General features: G+C 34.6%; 4 protein-coding genes across 4 annotated transcripts; 2 read left to right on the top strand and 2 right to left on the bottom strand.

Annotated features, from left to right (window-relative positions):
- Nucleotides 1-1,066: 1,066 nt before the first annotated feature.
- On the bottom strand, nt 1,067-5,161 carry LOC120624330 (FGGY carbohydrate kinase domain-containing protein). The gene is made up of 6 exons (XM_039890795.1): nt 5,051-5,161; nt 4,756-4,939; nt 4,377-4,575; nt 3,287-4,152; nt 1,904-2,126; nt 1,067-1,593 (listed from the first exon to the last, which is right to left on the bottom strand). The coding sequence occupies exons 3-6, from the start codon at nt 4,557-4,559 to the stop codon at nt 1,234-1,236; spliced, it is 1,632 nt and encodes a 543-aa protein (XP_039746729.1). The 5' UTR covers nt 4,560-4,575; nt 4,756-4,939; nt 5,051-5,161; the 3' UTR covers nt 1,067-1,233.
- An 808-nt stretch (nt 5,162-5,969) lies between these two features.
- On the top strand, nt 5,970-7,161 carry LOC120624332 (ribonuclease P/MRP protein subunit POP5). The gene is made up of 2 exons (XM_039890797.1): nt 5,970-6,295; nt 6,692-7,161. Exons 1-2 carry the CDS (start codon nt 6,276-6,278, stop codon nt 7,140-7,142), a joined length of 471 nt encoding a protein of 156 aa, XP_039746731.1. The 5' UTR covers nt 5,970-6,275; the 3' UTR covers nt 7,143-7,161.
- A 16-nt stretch (nt 7,162-7,177) lies between these two features.
- Nucleotides 7,178-9,580, bottom strand: LOC120624331 (caspase-8). The gene has a single exon (XM_039890796.1). It carries the CDS (start codon nt 9,342-9,344, stop codon nt 7,713-7,715), a length of 1,632 nt encoding a protein of 543 aa, XP_039746730.1. The 5' UTR covers nt 9,345-9,580; the 3' UTR covers nt 7,178-7,712.
- A 4,102-nt stretch (nt 9,581-13,682) lies between these two features.
- On the top strand, nt 13,683-16,237 carry LOC120624454 (probable peptide chain release factor C12orf65, mitochondrial). The gene is made up of 3 exons (XM_039891005.1): nt 13,683-13,820; nt 14,756-15,007; nt 15,975-16,237. The coding sequence occupies exons 2-3, from the start codon at nt 14,797-14,799 to the stop codon at nt 16,193-16,195; spliced, it is 432 nt and encodes a 143-aa protein (XP_039746939.1). The 5' UTR covers nt 13,683-13,820; nt 14,756-14,796; the 3' UTR covers nt 16,196-16,237.
- Nucleotides 16,238-18,797: the final 2,560 nt, after the last annotated feature.

Below are 18,797 nucleotides of genomic sequence, written 5' to 3'. Positions count from 1 at the left end.
GTAACTATTTTCGGAACGTTTCGCAACAATTATAAATTGCATGCTACTATGAAGTAAGCGCAAAAAGAATACTCGCGATATATTCTTTCATATTATTTAACGTACCAAAAAAATTTACGTATTTTTTAAAACACTATGTAATTGATTTTTATTTTTTTGTTTCTTTCAGTTTCGTTCCAAGTTACATTCTATGGTCTTGCACAAATGTCAAAACGGGCCTATTACATTTTTCTGACTATAGTATTGTGTTTATGTGTATCTTTCAGTATGTACTGATTACGGTCGTCGTGTGTCCTCTTATAGCAGCCAAAAAGAATGCATACAAATTAGTATAACACAATAATTGAGTACACATTAGTATTCTAAATTTGATTGTCTGAAAAAACAAATAAACAAACGTTTATTTTTTTACTTATGTCCAAATCAACCAATGCAAATGTTCTTATGCACTATGAAAGTTTCCTCGAGAATATTAAAAAATAATAGAATCGTATTACCTATGGCTTCACAGCTAAAGCAATCTAGGCGGAATTTTGCATACAGATGGGTTGCATCAAAATTGCACTAATATCTCGTTAAAGTTAACAGTTCTTGCGGGATTCCATTTTAGTTATAGTATTAATTTGCAGACCAACCAATTGGCCTGTCTGATGGTCAAAACCATCGCCTATAAACAGAGTAACACTTCATAGGACAGGCAAGGAACATCTTTTCACGAGCCGCCTTATTTCCATCAATCTCAGGCGTATAGGTCGTAGCGGCGTAGGTATTAGCCTCATGTGCCTGGAATTAAGCCACGATCCACACCCTTCTAACCGGAACAGCATTGAAAAAATGCTGATTGTGCTACCCTTTTTCCGTTTTTCTATTTCTTACTTATATACTTTCAGCCTATTTTTACCCACGGGCCACGGCTGGTCCTATACCGCCTCTTGAGTATTGAGCCACAACTCTATTCAAATGCAGGTTGGCAGGATTAAAATTGTTTCATGCTCTACCTATTTAAAAAAAAACTAAATAAAGAATATAACAATTTATTTCAAAAATATATAAATAAATGCTTGATAAAAATAACTAAATGAATAAAGGAAATAACAATATATAAATAAATGTTTGATAAAAATACGATATGTATGTACAGGTACCCATGTATGAAAAGTTACCTTAGACCTTCCCATTTACCTTGCTCACGTGAAAGTATTCTTAAATGCTAAATTTTGTTCAGCTTTTGGTTTAGCTATTCATAATATTCCTATAAGATATTTGATCTTGAAACATTTTGAGAAACACATCATATTTCTTATCATGGAATGATTTAACATTTGGATTTGCGTGCACCACATCTGCTTTACCCCCCATACTTTGTATAGCTGCCTCTACGCTGTTGAAGTATCGCGAAGCACAGGCTCCCAGTATAGCAGATCCAACTAAAACTGAATCCTTTTCTTGTGGCATCAATATAGGCAAGCCAACTGAGTCCGCTTGAATGTGGATGAACAGTGGATCTTTTGTGATTCCACCACATACAGGCAGAGATTTGAAGGGTGCATATCCTGCAAGCATCAAAGCGTCTACTATGTGCCTCGTGCCATACTGCAAAAAAAAAAAATACTAATACAATAAAAGACACCTGCAACTTACATGCTGGACATACGATACTCGCATGAGACACCTGCAACTTATATGCTGGACATACGATACTCGCATGAGACACTTGCAACTGACATGCAATGCATACGGGAATCTCATAAGAGATACTTACGACTAACATGCAGGAGATACTTTAATTACCTTAAACACATCTGCATCAAAAAATGCGAGATATACAAAACTGGCATAAAAGGCACTTGCAGTTTGCAAGCGAGGCATAATAAAAATCTTACTTTAAAGTAGGTAATCTTACCGCTAGAGCCTGCATAGTGGCAAGATAAAGTAAGGCCAAATTTGCTTCACTGCCATTTATCGTTAACCCAACAACCATTCCTTTCATTGTGGGATCAGCCAAAGGTGAGCGATTACCATGGAAGTCAGGCCACACGTGAAAATCTTTTGTCAATAAACTAACATCATCCAGACCTTGTCGTTTCGCCATATCTGCCAATAATCCTCTCAAATGGTTGCGTACTCTACAAAAATAAGTTCCTTGTTTTGAAATTAAAGTAATCAAATTTAACCATATTATATCGCAATCGCAATAACATAACGTCATGTAGATTGTAGGTGCTATCCTATTCACAAAAGGACGGCATGAATACATACACGTGTAAATGACAGTACCCACATCGCCAACTAGCCCCAAAGTAAGCGTAGCTTGTGTTATGCGTTATGGATACAAAGATGAATATTTGTCTGATACTAATATTTATATATATTATATGTATAATATACAAATAAACACCCAGGCACTGAAAAACATTTATGTTCATCACACAAACCTTTTTCAGTTGTGGGAATCGAACCCACAGCCTTGCACGCAGGAAGCAGGTTCACTGCCCACTGCGCCAATCTCGCCGTCAAACATGCTAATCTCCTGAACGAACAATAATAACACACTGCCATAGAATTGGGATCAATATTTTTTAAGGAAATTTTTAATAATCTTTATGGTTCTCGCTTTTCGGTCTCGGTGACGAGTGCAAGGGACGGCGTCAAAGCAAGACCTGAAAAAAAATCTTAAATCGTGGGAGATAAGACTGACAATCGCTTGGTATCGCAATGGAGACATTAGATCGGCACCCACTATTCAAATAGATAAGGGATCGTTCGTGGAGGCGAGATATTGTCTTTATATCAGAATTTTCTTTAGATTCGGGAAGTTTCTTAATTTGAATAACATCACAACCTAAGGGGGTAATGGAGTCCATTACAATATTACTCACCCATTATTTATGAAAATAATGACGCACTTTACCTTAAGTTTACAAGTTTTGTAAAAAGGTACCTACCTACTTACATAATGTTATATAGAAGAATTAAAGAATAGAAGTAAAGTAGACCGTAGGCCAATAGATTTACAATAAACAAGCAAAAATGTCAATAACATTACCATACTGAAACAATGTCCAAAGGATGGAAAAAAAGAAAAAAAACTCTTTAAGATTTTAGTTTTAGTAAAAAAATTGCTGGGTCCTACAGCTTTACACACCTTTCTCAAAAAAAAAAAAAGTTTGTACTCATTGCACTGGGCAATGAGTACAAAAATGGCATGGCATTTCCTGAGCTAATCTCATTTTCAATTATACAAACACTATAGCTATATAATGTTAAAGTTTGAAAATTAACTTACTCTCCAGTACTTTTTTGGTTAAGAAGCTTATTCCCAGCCGGATGACTTGATATAACATAATCAAGTAACATGCCAGAAGCACTTTGTCCTGCCTCATTTAACCACATATTAGGGACCATTGCACTAAAGTACGGCCCCCATACACCCTTCACCATCACAGGTTTTATATAAACAGCCATATGACAAGTGGATGTACCACAAATTAAACTTAATCTAGTTGACATATCACTGTCAATATTTTCTCCACATACTCCGATCATACCTAAACCTCCAGCATGTGCATCGATGATTGATGTAGCTACTGGGGTTTCAGGTATCAGGCCAAGAGAATCTGCAGCTTGCTTTGTCAGTCCTCCACAATGTTCTCCTGGCATCAACACTTTGTTTCCAATCTTATCGAAGTTGTTTGCAGCTAAATCATCTAAGCCAATTTTTTTGAGAAAATCCAAATTCCAACCTCTTTGCCCAGTGATGGAACACTCATAATTCCATTTACAGACTAACGAGCATAAAGAACGACTCATTGAACCTGTTGCTTTCCATGTCAGAAAGTCTGGTAGGTCAAAAAAGTAGCCATATTCCAACCATTGTTCAGGCAAATGTTTTTTTAACCAGAGAACCTTTGGCATCTCCATTTCCAAACTCACTTTCCCACCCACATATTTAAGAATTTCATGGCTACTGTTGTTTATGAAATCTGCCTCTACCTGAGCTCTGTGGTCCATCCACATAATTATATTCTGGTTGTTGTCTTTTGAGAAACTTACTGTTTTGGGATTACCATTTTTGTCTAAAGCTACAAGTGAGCATGTAGCATCGAATCCTATCCCCTTTATATGGGATGGATTAACACTCTGTATAACATTCTGTAATACATATTGAATGACAGTAATTCAATTTGAACAATAAACTCTTTATATATATATAGGTGAAGCAGGGCTTTTTCAAAAATTGTAACTTGTAAAATATTTAAGCATCTAATAAATAAAAAGGTGAAAAAAAAAAAATTAAAAACATCTCTGAATTTAGTTGTTTACTAACAATGCCCAAATAAAAAGCCTTTTCCTCCTACAGTCTTCTATAAACCAACCTTAATCACATGCTCACAACATTTCCACACATCATCTGAGGATTGTTCGTAATAATCCGTTTTTGGTTTCCATGTCTGTAATTCCTTTACTGATGCTTTAACAACATGTCCGTTTTGATCAACGAGTGCCGCTCGTGCACTTCCTGATCCCACATCCACTCCAATAAAGTATGTTTGATTCATGTCTTTCAAATATACCCTGCAAAATAGTGTCAAATGATTAAAAGTTAAACTACGCAACAAGGTACTTTATATAAATAAATTATTATCGAGTAACAAAGAGTTAAAGTTAATAGCACAATTCATGTTTATCATGCAATTTTATTACTTTAATCATTTATACTCATACTTAAAAATAAAAGAGCTTTGAGAAACCTACCTGTATCAATATTTTTTATCTTGAAATTTATGCTGATAATTTTTCATGATCATCCCAAGACTAGAGTGCTAGACAATAATAAGTTATAAGTATAAAATATCGACCTTGGTTGCTAAGATAATATATTAAGCCCGCTTGTGTTCGCACATCTGATAACGTGACCTCACTGTCCTTTGAACTTCATCTGCAAAATAACTTAAAATTTTAAATTTTTAACACCCTTCTTTGTTTATTAATATTTAAGTCTAAAACATGTTACTTATTATGGGTACTATCTTGTTTAGGAACTTGTTACCTATAAACTATTTTTAGTACTTTACATTTGTATTTTAAATTCGAGCGCCATTGCCGCCATTATTTTTGACATTAACACTGTATTTTTTCCATACTTTTCCTGCTCTTAGTTTTCTGTTTCGTTCTGTGTATGGAGGGTAGTCCATAGTTCTGTGTTAATAGACTTGCTTCTAATTATGGAGGGTAGAGGTAAGGAGAGTCATCTTATATGGGAGAAAAGTTGAAAAAGTGTCCAGTGTATGCGCTAAATAACAGTTCAAAAATCCTCCACAATGGCGCTGGTGGAATGGCACAGGGTATGGCATGAATGTAGCAATCGTAGATGAATTGAAGTATGCCGAGTTAAAAAATTTAATGTCATTATCGACTAAAGTAGTTAATTATTGAGAATTTCAACAACTTACGTTGTACAAAATATTGTGGTAAATATAACCTTACTTCCTTGTATCTCAATACTTCCTAGTTTATTTTTCAAGCCTACTCTAACAATATTTATATTTGGCGCTTCTTTTAAGAGTTACCCTGATGCAAATGTGGCGCCATCCTAATTTAATACATTTTGACGACACTTTTTCATATACACAGATGACTCTCCTTACCTCTACCCTCCATACTTCTAATGAAGGTAGTCTTTTTTACGATAACAGACCCATATATAGGCTCAGATTTTAGGATGAATGAAAAATAATTCTGGAAGATTAAATTGTTGCTGTTGGTTACCGATCTAAATCCGCGACAATTACAGTGTTACAATCTGTGGAACATACCCACAGGACGCTCAAAATATGGAGGGTAGAGGTAAGGAGAGTCATCTGTGTATATGATCCCTCCATAGCTCAAAGTATTGAAATGACCATAGAGTATATAGATAAACTACATATCATTCTGTGATTTCATTGCTCTGACAGCAGTGGGAACTGTATCTGTGTTTGACAGTATTGTTAATTCTGACATTGATTAAATTTCATCCTCATGTACCTACCTAATTTAGTACCAAGTTCCTACTGATTAGTGATTTCAGATGAACTGATGATTACAGACTTTTAAAACCGTCCACACAGAAGTTTCAGTCAAAGATTACAATAGTATTCTAGGCCCTGGGGTTTCAGTCATCAAAGACAGAAAAGAACTAAAATAAAACCCTTACTGATGCAGCTCGGAAATATTATTGATGATTTACTACAGAATAAAAAGTACTAAAGTTCATTATTTTTTTGAACTCAATCATGGTCCGTTTTAAAAACAGGTAATTACCTGGACATATGTATAACTAGTTGTGCCTGCAGCTGCATATAATGTATTCTAAATCTTTACTAAATTACGTTAACTTTGTTTTAAACTGCTGATCAAAGCATAGGTGACATACTGCAAAACAAATGTTGTTATTAATCCTGTAGGAACCCTTAATTCTCCCAGGATAAAAAGTATTCCACGCTCTCCTGGATGTGAGCTATCTCTGTGTGCAATTTTGATTTTGGAGCAATGCCCAACATAGGTTGCAAACAAACATACACTCACACATTTATATAATGATGATAGGTGTAGGTATTTTTTTATTAATATGGTTTTTTAAATTACATTCTTAGTAAGTCTTAATTTCTTATTAATTCCTTAATTTTCTAACCCATTCAATATTTTCCAGGTATGTCACTGTTGAAATCTTGTCTCCAATGGTGCCCGAAAATAAACCACTCTCACTGAAGTCAAGAATATTTCATGATACATTGCTAGAAAAGATACAACAACTGCATGGAGATTTTGGAATTGCAGCCCTCAAAACTGGGCTCTTAACGAAATATTGCAATGAAAATACAAGAATAGCAATCATCAGAGCGAGGCATGGACCACATAGATTTGTAACTAGCAGTTTACCATTTATTACTAAAATTGGTAAACTGGATGTCAGATTAAGAACACTTCACACAGGAGCTACATTGAAGCATTGTTTTAAGTTCATACAAAAACATCAAAGATCATATTTGGACTCATTGTGGGGAACACTAAAAACTGATGATGAACGAAAAGCCTTAGAAGCAGCTGTAATGGATTTCACAAAAACAGATGTTAAAATAAATATTGAAACTATCCAATAAATTTATTGAAATGTACAAGTTATAATTCATTTTTGAAATTACCTCATGAAAATTTAAATATAAAATATCAGCTTAATTTCACTCAACATGAGCATAGTTTTGCATAATCCCAGTAGATATAATCCAAACGGTTTTTATTTGTGAACCAAAAACTGCATTGAAGATTTATTGAAGATTAGCTGACTTGCACAACTTTGGCTGCACCAAATCGGTTATAATATATCTTAAAAAAACCTAGAAACTAATTGCAGCACCACCAGGTCAAGTTTTATGTCCATATTATTCACATTTTTTTGCTTTTTGTAATACCCGTCACACCTTCTAAGTGATAGGTTCAATTTGAATAATTTAAAATGAAACTGCTGGTATAGAATCAAACATATGAAACTATAGATTTGTTTATTTATGAAACTATTTATTTGTTTGTTGAATGTCTTAAGAAATGATGGAGGCTCTAATTTCAATAAGCACAATTCAACTTGATTGATGAACTTAACACTAGCAGATTGAAAAAAAACTATGTTAAGTATTACATTGTAGTACTAATTAATATCCATTTAGATATAATTTTTACTTTTCAGGAAATCTATCATGAATATATAACTTTTTGACTAAAGTAGATTCACATATTGGTACTTGAGCCTTGTGGAGCTTTGTACATAGAGAGGTAACTGTGTTTGTTACTTTAGTAAATATGTCATATAAATGTTCATTTCTTTCTTTCTTCATCTTAGCACATAAGCATTGAATAAACAAAGATCCTTTATCTATAATTCTGTATGCTTCATATTCTGGAGCAGTAGCCCAACAAATAAGAAAGTGTGACTTCCTCAAATAGTAGTTTGCGTTTGGCCCATCTGCAACTAATTTGTTGCTCACTTCTGGGTCTTCTTCCACTTGGCAGGCTTGAAGTATCAATACTTTAGGTACACCGTGAAGGTTTTTAGCATCATCAGAGTCTAACATGTTTTTAATATCATCTACATTTATTTTCACTGAATCGGCTGCATATACATGACCTCTAACTCCATGTGATAAAATACAAAGCATAAAAACACTATCTTCAGGCTTAACATCATTTTGTATGACATCTTTGATAAATTTTATGAATTCTATATGATCCAAATTAGATTTACTCTTTACTTCAAATTTCAATGAGGACATAGTCCTTTCTAAACAATAGAGATCCTTTGTGGAACCTAAACGATCTTCAAGATATAGTATTTCTTTTCTGTCGATACTATGTTTTGAAGGATGAAAATTTTCCTGGTTGATAATACAACAAATACCAAGACGGTTTTTATTTTTAATAATATATGCATCTCTTTGTATTATTGTAGTATCTGATTTCAAATTCTGGATGGGTACATCTTCCAAATGTAAGTCATTGAGGAGCTTAAATATATCATCAAAGCTTTCTTTAACATTTTCATTTTGGCTTTTTGAATCATTTAAACTTTGTTTAGTTACAGGAGTGCCCGAAGCATTTGATTCACCAGAACTATTCTGAGTATTGATCTGGCTTTGTACTTCTCTTAAAATTGTAGCAAACTTGCTAAGGGCTCCAAAGGGTTTGATAATCTTTATAAGTAATTCTACATCATATGTTGCAGTGTATGCTTTGGTTTCCCTATTATATTGTCCCAGTTTAATAAACTTCTGACACATAAGTTCTAAGAATACTGCTTCACATGTTTCATGTTCAGATACATCTATTTTATATGTGGTTAATGTTCTTTTCAATTTTGCATAATTCTCCGATGTCATACTTTCACAAAGATTATACAAAACTTTTTTCACTGGATCAATGTAGACATTCACATAAACATTTTCCGGTAGATAGTGTTTCTTTACATTAGAAACATTGAATCCAAGCTTTCTAATAACATTATACAGTCTGCATATACAAAGTGCTTCTAAGAATTCATATCTCCAAGTTGGTCGAGACTGCGCATAAAGAGCCCAATCATATAGTAAGTTCATGTTGTTTCTCTCGAAATCTTTTGATACTCTCTGATAAACAATTAATCGTTGGAGCGCTGTGTCCGGAACTTCATACAATAAGAACACTAATGAAGTCATGTCGTTCGGAACAATGTCATTTTGCAGTTTTAATATTGTATCAAGACTTACGGAATTTATATTTTTAAACAAATTATCCAATGATTTAACTTCAGCATCAGCACGCAACATTTTTAACATAAACACGGGGACGATTAACGTTAATATTGAATTAGTCACCGACCTAGGTAAAGTTGAATTTTATATGTAATGACTATTTTCTAACGACTTCACTAATACTAGTTTCCAATATAACTGATTCGATTCATTTATATTATTATTTCATTATAGAGAATTTTGAGTCTTAGAATTTTGATCTTTTTGACGATGTTTACAAGTTACTAAAAGTACGTTCTAGCACACACAAAAATTAAATGTTCCTAAATCTAAACCTAATTTGATATTAAATTATTTCTTAGAAAAGAATGAGACAGCGTTTTATTATTATTAATTAATGTTTAAAGTGTTCGGCATACAGACATACATACTATTTTTCATTAAAATTTGATTTCCAAAATGAAGTTAAATGTTTAAAATCCGAAGTCGAAAAAAACTATCAGGAAGATGGAATAATTCCGAACACGCATTTTTCATACTTGTAATATGGGGAAGTCCCTGTATAAACCACGTTTGTGAATTAAAAAAAAAACAGCGATTTTAATCTATTTTTCTCCAAAAAAAAAACTACAAAGCATTGTTTAGATCGTATTATTTATAAATAATCATGCTGTTTACTGCAAGATGATGGAAAACGTGAATCCAGTGCCTTTAGTTATGTTTAAAAATACATGTGATTGACATTTCCATTTCTCATTCGACTGACTGTCTACTGACAACTGACAAGTGACATTAGACGACTTACTATCACATTGTTAATTGCATCCTCAATGACGGTTCTCCTACTCGAAGGGTATACCCCAATCAGAACCCTAAATCAGCGGTTGATCTCACCCTATGTTCGGCTAACCTAGCATCGCGCCTGACTTGGAACGTGCTACAGTCAACCTGTGGCAGTGATCATTTTCCTATAATTGTTACATTAAATAATAAATCCTTACCTACCCCTAACTATGATCCCCTTTTAAAGTATAAACTTAAAAAAGCAAATTGGGAAGATTATGCCCTATCCGTTGATTGCATTGTAGACACTACCCGATTTGGAAAGTGATGGAAACATTCTGGTATGCTATGATCTCTTTTTAAAATCTCTTATATCTTCGGCCGATTCCCATATTCCAAAAAAACACCCTGTGAAAAATCCGCTGCTTTCCTCTCCTTGGTGGGATGATGAATGCAGCGATTTATTTGGTAAAAGATCTGCTGCAGAAGAATTATACTCAGCCTGCATGACTCAGGATAACTTTAATAGTTACCAAAAACTAGATGCTAAAATTAAAAGATTAGTCTTCAAAAAGAAAAGAGCAAGTTGGACGCAGTTCTGTGAATCGCTTAGCCCTCGTTCACCCTCCACCATTGTGTGGGAAAATATGAGGAGATTCCGTCGCTCCCTGAGCCACGTTGATCCTTCCTCAAATAATCCTTCTGACTGGCTTAACAACTTTGCAGACAAATTAGCTCCACCTTATGTTCCCTATGTTGACTCATTTCTAACTACTACGCCAGCTCCAGCTACGGATGAAATGGATGCCCCCTTTTCCTTTTCTGAGCTTCAAATTGCTCTCAATGGTCTAAAAGATACAGCTCCAGGGGAAGATGGTGTTCCATATTCTTTCCTGGCTAACTTAAATGACAAAGCTAAAATTTATTACCTTAAAATAATCAATAAATGTTTGGAAACTGGTTCTATCCCAAACTCCTGGAAATCTCAAATTGTTATTCCTATCCTTAAACCTTATAAAAATCCCCTTAATTCAAATTCATATAGACCCATAGCTTTGTCATCTACTTTAGCTAAAGTTACAGAACATCTCCTTAAAAACCGACTGGAATGGTTAATGGAAAGTAGAAATATTCTCCCCTCCTCCCAATTTGGGTTTCGGAAGGGTATGAGTACAACAGACAGTCTCAGTGTATTAACAACAGATATTAGATTAGCCTTTACAAAAGGAGAGTACCTTGTGGGTGCTTTTCTTGATATTGCTTCTGCATATGATAATGTCCTACTTCCGGTGCTCAGGCAGAAACTACTTAAGCTGAGTGTTCCCTCGAGGATGGTTCATTTCATATGTAATCTGCTGTTTTGCAGATATGTTCTGGTAAAGCATCAGAATAATTCTCTTCCCCCCAGATTAATCTGGAAAGGCCTCCCTCAAGGCTCTGTTCTCAGTCCTCTGCTCTATAGCATATATACCCACGACCTCGAATTGTCTGTTTCTAGTTTTTGTACCATTTTACAATATGCTGATGATATTGTCCTCTATCACAGCTCAGGCAGTATAGAGGAAGTATCCTGTCGTATCAATTCTGCTTTGTATTATCTAGGCCAGTGGCTGTCTGACCATGGCTTGTCCCTATCAGTGGGCAAATGTCAGGCAGTGGTATTTACAAGGAAGAGATACCTCCCGAACCTCAACATCTCATTTGAAGGTCAAGCAATCAACCTTGCAGTTAAAGCTAAATTTTTAGGTGTTTATTTAGACACACGACTGAATGGAATTGCTCATTCTGAACACATTATCAAAAATGTGAAAAAGGCATCAATGTACTACGAGCAATAGCGGGAGTTTGGTGGGGTGCTCACCCCTATACTTTAAAATTATTATATAATGCCTTAGTACGTAGCCACATGGATTACTGTATGTTTGTTTTAGAGCCTTTTAATAAATCAGCTGCTGAAAAGTTAAATAAAATTCAGTATAGATGCCTTAGAATTATTCTAGGTGCAATGAAATCCTCCCCCACTAATGCTTTGCAGGTAGAATGCGTTGACCCTCCTCTATCCATCCGTCGACAATATCTATGTGACCGCTTTATCAGTAAGATGTTACAGCTGTCATCCCATCCTCTTTGGCACCGACTAAGCCAACTATCACACGCACCTTGCTCCCGTAACTCGTCTTCCTACTTGCTAGATAGTTTCCTAAAGTATACCAGCCTTCCTAATCCCCTGACATCTTTCACAATCAACCCACTATATTCAACCCCATTTAAAGCATTAATATACAACCCTTCCATCATCACAGATCTAGGTCTGAGTAAAGGATCCCCAGATACCAATATCAAACTACAAAAGCATATTAGTCAAAATTGGTCAAATCATCTTATTATATATACTGATGCTTCAAAGCTGTCTCCAGAAGGTTGTGTTGGTGCTGCATGTTGGGTTCCTGTTTACAGAATTGTTTTAAAATTTAAATGCCCTCCCGAGTCTTCTGTGTTTACCGGAGAGGCCATTGCTCTTTTGGAAGCAATCCTGTTTGCACTGTCCCATAACGTACAACAGACGGTTATTCTGACTGACTCTTTAAGCTGTTTAATGTCTATTAAAGAAAACCCCTTTCGCAGCAAATCACGATTTCCCATTATCTTAAAAATCCGGAAGGCTCTGCTCTCTTGCAATCAAAAAGGACTATTCATCTTACTGGTTTGGATTCCAAGCCACTCAGGTATTCCAGGAAACGAGACTGCTGACTCTTGTGCCAAAACAGCTGTTGAGTCAGGTTCTCTAGATCATTTTAAAAATTCATCGCATGACCTATGTACTCTTGCCAAAACATATATGGAAACAGCCTGGAAATTTTTTTGGAATGATTCCAAATTGGTTAAGGGTAAGTTTTACGCTACCATCCAACAAAACATACCAAGACAACCCTGGTTTTGTCACTCTCGGAGTACAAACCGCTGGACTTCATCCACAATTTCCCGATTGCGTCTTGGTCATGCTAGCACACCTGTACATCTGGCCAAACTCCGGATAAGGGACAACTCCATCTGTGAGTGTGGCTTGGATGAGGGCACTATAACTCATATTATTTTTAACTGTCCCAAACTTACCTATCCCCTCTATGACGTTCTTCCTCCCAAAGTCCCCCGTCCTTTGAGTGTTAAATGTTTTTTAATGTTTGTTTTTAGTCCTTATTGTAGATTTTTATGTAAATATATAGTAAGTAATAAAATTAAAGTGTAATGTACAAAAAATATCCGTGGTAGATATATATGCATGTGTTGTCTGTGCTGCCTTAGGTTAAAGAGCTAACTAGCTAATAACAACTATTTCTTGGTACAAATTCAAAATTAACTTTTCATTAGTTTCACCGATCAATCTCCTTCGTGCCTTCTTCATCTACAAGACATTGGCGAAGTACCTTGTGCCCAGTTGGCACAGACAAAAGCCATAAACAAGAATTGAATTGAATTGAATCACATTGTTAAACAGCCAAAGCCCAAAACTGATTAAAAAAAATTAGCTTCTATGTTTCGGCGTTTTCACAATAAAAAATGTTATTGTACTGATAGTTGATACTTCTGGCTTCGGAAGAACATTAAAAAAGGATGTCAGTATCAAGAGCAGAAGTGCTTAGACTTTACAAAGATATGTTATTATACTCAAAAACATTGAAGTTCACGGACGTTTTATACTACAAAAGAAGAGTTTCCAGTGAGTTTAAACGTAATAAATCTTTGGATAAACCTGAAGACGTCAATTACGCATATAAGGTATAAAACCCATTCCCATCTTAATAATATAACCTGATGTGGCAGTCTTGACAATCTAAGAGTTCAGGTTCTTAAAAAGTTTCTCTTAGTTTCCGCGTGAGTAAATTCTGAGCTTCGTCATCATCATCTTAACAAATGGATGTCCCCTGCTGGACATACATTTTTGTAGAGTTCTTAATTACAGTTTTGTGCTACTTACGACGAGCGGCTCTCTGTGTCTCCTTTCTCGAACTCATAAATGTAGTGCTGGCAGACCCTTCACTAGGTGGATAGATGATATCAAACAAGTCCTAGATCATGCTTCCTCAGAGTTAGTTATTTTACTCTGACTCTGACTCTTATGTAATAGGTACTAAGTTCTCTGTCTTGTCTGATAATTGATTTATTTGAACAAAACCTGAATTAAATCTGGAAACTTGGTACACCATTTCTCTGAATAATTACTGTACTGTATACCCTTACTGTGGGATGTTAAATGCTATATAGATATGTCTTTCTTTATTAATCATAAAATGATAATATATGGAAACTTAATAGTTTAATTTTTAGGTTATATTTTATGGTTCAAAATATATTGTCAAACCAAGATAATAATAAAAATTTAACCTATATTGCTCTCGACTTATTAAGTTACTACCTTGACAAATTACTTATATTATGATTGCAAATGACAATTTGTTTGTTTGTTTTGCTTGCACACCTTAACTACTCAATGGATCATCATTAAGTGTTGCATACATGTCAGGGGTATAAAAAGGACATTGGCACCCTTTGTCCACATTTATTGTACTGTTCCATAGAGATTATATGGTTCAAAGGACATCCCAAATAAATCAACAAAATCTACACAAATGTGAGGCAAGGTGCAGACTAAATTTAGTCGGCAGTGATTGTCTTATATTGGTGTTATAACAACCCTATCAATTCTTTTTCAGAAAGGAGCAGCTCTACTACAACGAGGATCCGTCGTTTAAAAATGCTGTGCATACAATCTCTCTCTAAAATACAAAGAAGTATAATACAAATTCTAAACACACATGTAGCATTAAAACATACAATAGATTATTCCAGACTGCCTAAAATTAATGAGTGTGATTTAACTGAGCAGTTTATAAGAGGCAGTGGTCCTGGAGGCTCAGCAGTGAATAAAAATTCTAACTGTGTAGTTCTTACACATATTCCCACAGGTTAGTTTTCCTTCACATTATTGAGTTACTAACATAGCTCAAGTTGCAATGGGCAAATGTCAGTTATCCAAGCAAACTGCTTGGATAACTGACAGCTGGGGTCCCAAGAAATAGCAAACCAAGTTGAGAAAATGCCATTTTGGTAAAGAAAATACAAAGTTGATTTTTGTAAATTTCTTTACCTATTTATAATAAAGTGGGAAACCATAATAATTTAATTTTTTAAAGCACTACACATGTCTTTTTATGCACATTTAAATGTCAACAACTATAGGGCCACTTGTAACTTTATATTCAACTACCCTTTATATTAAACCTATGCAACTTTGTTGCACCAAATTGGTTATTACCGGAAAACACAAATAAAATGACATTTTCTAAAATTTAATCTTAGCTAGATCGATCTATCGCCCCCAAAACCCCCTGTATACTAAATTTCATGAAAATCCGAGATTCCAATTATATATATATATATATATATATATATACAAGAATTGCTCGTTTAAAGATATAAGATTAACAATGAATGCAGAAACTTGTTGCCTAATGGTAGTGTAGTGACAATGAACTTAATGCACATCTGTACTGTACAGCTAGTAACAAAACGTGTACTGACTTAGTATAAGTTTTGGCTAGCTGTAAGTATAGTAAGGATATAAATAAATAAATAAATATGACAGTATGCTATTATGATCACATGCACCCATTTAGTTGTCTGCTTTATTTGACTAGTTCATCAGATTAAAGTTAACCTGCAATGAATTGTCACTGACGGTTGATACTAGTTTTTTCATTCAACACCTCTCTTTATCAGAGGGATACAGGTTATACAAGACTGAGATTTGGATATACAACCATTATCATCCTCGTCATCTTCACCATCATATTTTTCTTTTACCACAGTAATTAATTTTCCTATTTTTTAAACTTACTTTAAGCTGATGTTTATTTATTGTTTTATTTCCAGGTACAGTCATTAAATGCCACATCAGTAGATCCCAAGACGAAAATAGGAAATTGGCAAGGGAAATGTTAAAAACAAAATTAGATAAAATGCTCAATGGAGAAAACAGTGTGACAGCGCAAATGAGGAGAATAGAAGAACAGAAGTACAAAAAGTATGATTATAAAAAGAAGAAGAGAGCACAGCTTAAAGAAGAATGGAAGAAGCGTGAAGGATTAGAATAGTATTGTGTTTGAGTTATAGTACAATATATTTTAGTAATTGTTTGTTGATTTTAATTGAATCTATCTACTTAATTTTATTTAGAAAAAGACATTATGCTGATAGGTGAAGCAGAGATAGCCTAGTATACATATGTGAAGGGAACATATATTTATATATATATAGTATATAGTGCAAGCAATGGTAGTTTAGTAGTCAGAGCTTAGGTATACCTTCAGAAGTGTGTAGGTCTCATAGTCATACCATACTGGCCAAGGGCAGAGTGATAGACATCAATCGCCTTTGAAAACATTATGGAGAATTCTCAAGCATGCAGGCTTCTTCACGAAGTTTTGCTTCACCGTTAAAGCGTATTTAATTACTTAAATTAAAAACGCACGTAACCCCGAAAATTGTAAAGCCCCCGAGTGTGAAGCCTAAGCCTTATTTTTTTTTATATCTACATTTATAAAACTATGAGCTAGTGGCGTGCTTGATGATATGCACAGGGTATGCAGATGATATAAAATGAAGGAAATCTACAGTACGAGTTGTAAAGAACTTAAGGATAGGCATTGTAAGAGTTATAAAAAACTTCTCTTAAGTATAACTTGTACTGGAGATTTTCTTCATTTTATATCATCTGCATACCCTGTGCATACCCTCTATGCACGCCATTGCTATGAGCTATGAATCTAAAACGGCCTAAAGCCAGGGCACATAGCTTTGATAACCAATGGATGCATGAGTCTTAAGGAATGTTGATCCCGTGCTGTGTTGGAGCCGCTCGAAACAAGCGGCCCTGGACTGCGGATTTTGAAAAATCTCGGCACCGAATAGGTACGTGGGTCCACCAGTGGTCGTCAATCGATTGATATGTTGACGAAATATCCTAAAGTTCTGCATTAATGTTAAACGACCTTTGCATTTGATCAAGTAGGTACGTTCGTTTTTGTGGTATGCTTTTTAAAGAACATCCGCTAGATGTGATATTCAGTTCTTTCTGATTTACCAAATTGCGTATCAACAATGCATAGCTGCGGATTACTGCATTATTATATTTTGCCCTAAATCGTAAACTAAGCGATGTGGTTTTAAATCGTAGGTTTAGAGTTCAACTTTGAATGTTGGTCTGGTTAAGCCGTGGCTAGTTACCACCCTACAGAAAAAGATGTGCTGCCATGCGATTTAGCGTTCCGGTACGATGTCGCTTAGGAACCAATTATGGGCATGGGTATAATATAACTGCCCTAACAACTTAGCCAATTACCATCTCACACTGCAGACTTACTACCAGATTGCTGTCAAGGGCTAACTTGTAGAATAAAAAAAAACTAAATCTGAAGAACATTAAGAAGTACATATTATGCGCTTTGAATGAATGAGTGAATGAACTTTTATTTACACAAAAAATTACAGAAAAAAATAAACATTAAAAATCAAGTTAACACAATGCATCTAATTTGGCAACCTTATCGCTGCGTAGCGATATTTTCGAGGCAATTAATTGCAATAGCGTAAAACACAGCTCGAGAAACCTAAGTAATCTAGGTATTTAAGCCTTAGAACAGATCATAATTATTTGCCAGAGATAATTTTTTTTGTAGTTATAATTGACAGACGATTGTAATGGCCCACCTGATGTTTATTTTATTTATTATTAATAATCACGGCGGCAGTAGCTCCCCGGACAAGCTCTGGCCCAAAAAGTACTATTAATTCACACCATTAATAAGTTAGCCAGCTAGTATGATTTATTTATAAGCTTGGGGATACAGATATATGGAGATTGCCCAAGGGCAGTGGAAACTTTCCACTTTTCATTTATAATCACTATCATTTAATTATTTTATATATATATATATATATATATAAATATATATTTTCTTTTACAACATACGGCGGTCAGGGCTCCAGACGCAGGAATCTCCTCACAATAAACGCGGTTTTAAGAACTACTGCTTTCTATATACAACCCTCGATCAAGAAAAAGCTGGAAGACCATTGACTGAAACAACTATTGGAACAGCTGAGTTAACATTCGGTAAACTCTAAACAAGGGCCAAGTATTTTAAACTCCTTATTACTATCAATAGATTTTAGTTATTTTTAGTGACTAACCAGAGATAAAAGTTACAACCAAAATTATGTATTTAATGCCACAAGACTAAGTATTTCATTCTTACTCTATTTCTATTATGTTTGTGCAATGCCATTTTAGTGTATGTATAAAAAAATAAATTATTTTTATTTCCACGGAAGGACAAGCAAGGCCTTAGGCAAAAAAGATAATCTTCTATGATTTGAGTTACTTAATTGGTGCAGATATTTGTTGCTTGAATAAATGAATCATAGAAAGTTTAAGGTTGTTAGTTTTTTGAATGTCAACTGACGTAGATAAGTATGTATCATTTTTAATAATTTTATTTATAATATGTTTTACCATATACAGGTCACAAGCGTCTTTTAGGCAAATTTAAGTACCCGTCTTATAGGTACAGGTCCCAAGTGTCTTTTATGCAAGTTGGAACGAACCTAAACCTAACCTAACGAACCGTAGATGTACCTACATATCTAATTATAATTATATTTGGATGTAGTTATCGTATAATTTTCAATTGTTTA

This window comes from Pararge aegeria, chromosome 6 (genome assembly GCF_905163445.1).
Source record: "Pararge aegeria chromosome 6, ilParAegt1.1, whole genome shotgun sequence".
NCBI classification, from domain to species: Eukaryota; Metazoa; Arthropoda; class Insecta; order Lepidoptera; family Nymphalidae; genus Pararge; species Pararge aegeria.
This window is presented reverse-complemented; position numbering and strand designations above follow the sequence as displayed.

Excerpts from the sequence above, each read along its gene's own strand:
- LOC120624330 (XM_039890795.1), bottom strand. The coding sequence starts at position 4,559 with ATGAATCAAACATACTTTATTGGAGTGGATGTGGGATCAGGAAGTGCA. Across the intron at positions 4,153-4,376 it reads GTTGTGAGCATGTGATTAAG|AATGTTATACAGAGTGTTAA; the intron begins GTTGGTTTATAG and ends TATGTATTACAG. Across the intron at positions 1,594-1,903 it reads CCACTATGCAGGCTCTAGCG|TATGGCACGAGGCACATAGT; the intron begins GTAAGATTACCT and ends TTTTTTTTGCAG.
- LOC120624332 (XM_039890797.1), top strand. The coding sequence starts at position 6,276 with ATGGTCCGTTTTAAAAACAG. Across the intron at positions 6,296-6,691 it reads ATGGTCCGTTTTAAAAACAG|GTATGTCACTGTTGAAATCT; the intron begins GTAATTACCTGG and ends AATATTTTCCAG.
- LOC120624331 (XM_039890796.1), bottom strand. The coding sequence starts at position 9,344 with ATGTTAAAAATGTTGCGTGCTGATGCTGAAGTTAAATCATTGGATAAT.
- LOC120624454 (XM_039891005.1), top strand. The coding sequence starts at position 14,797 with ATGCTGTGCATACAATCTCTCTCTAAAATACAAAGAAGTATAATACAA. Across the intron at positions 15,008-15,974 it reads TCTTACACATATTCCCACAG|GTACAGTCATTAAATGCCAC; the intron begins GTTAGTTTTCCT and ends TTTTATTTCCAG.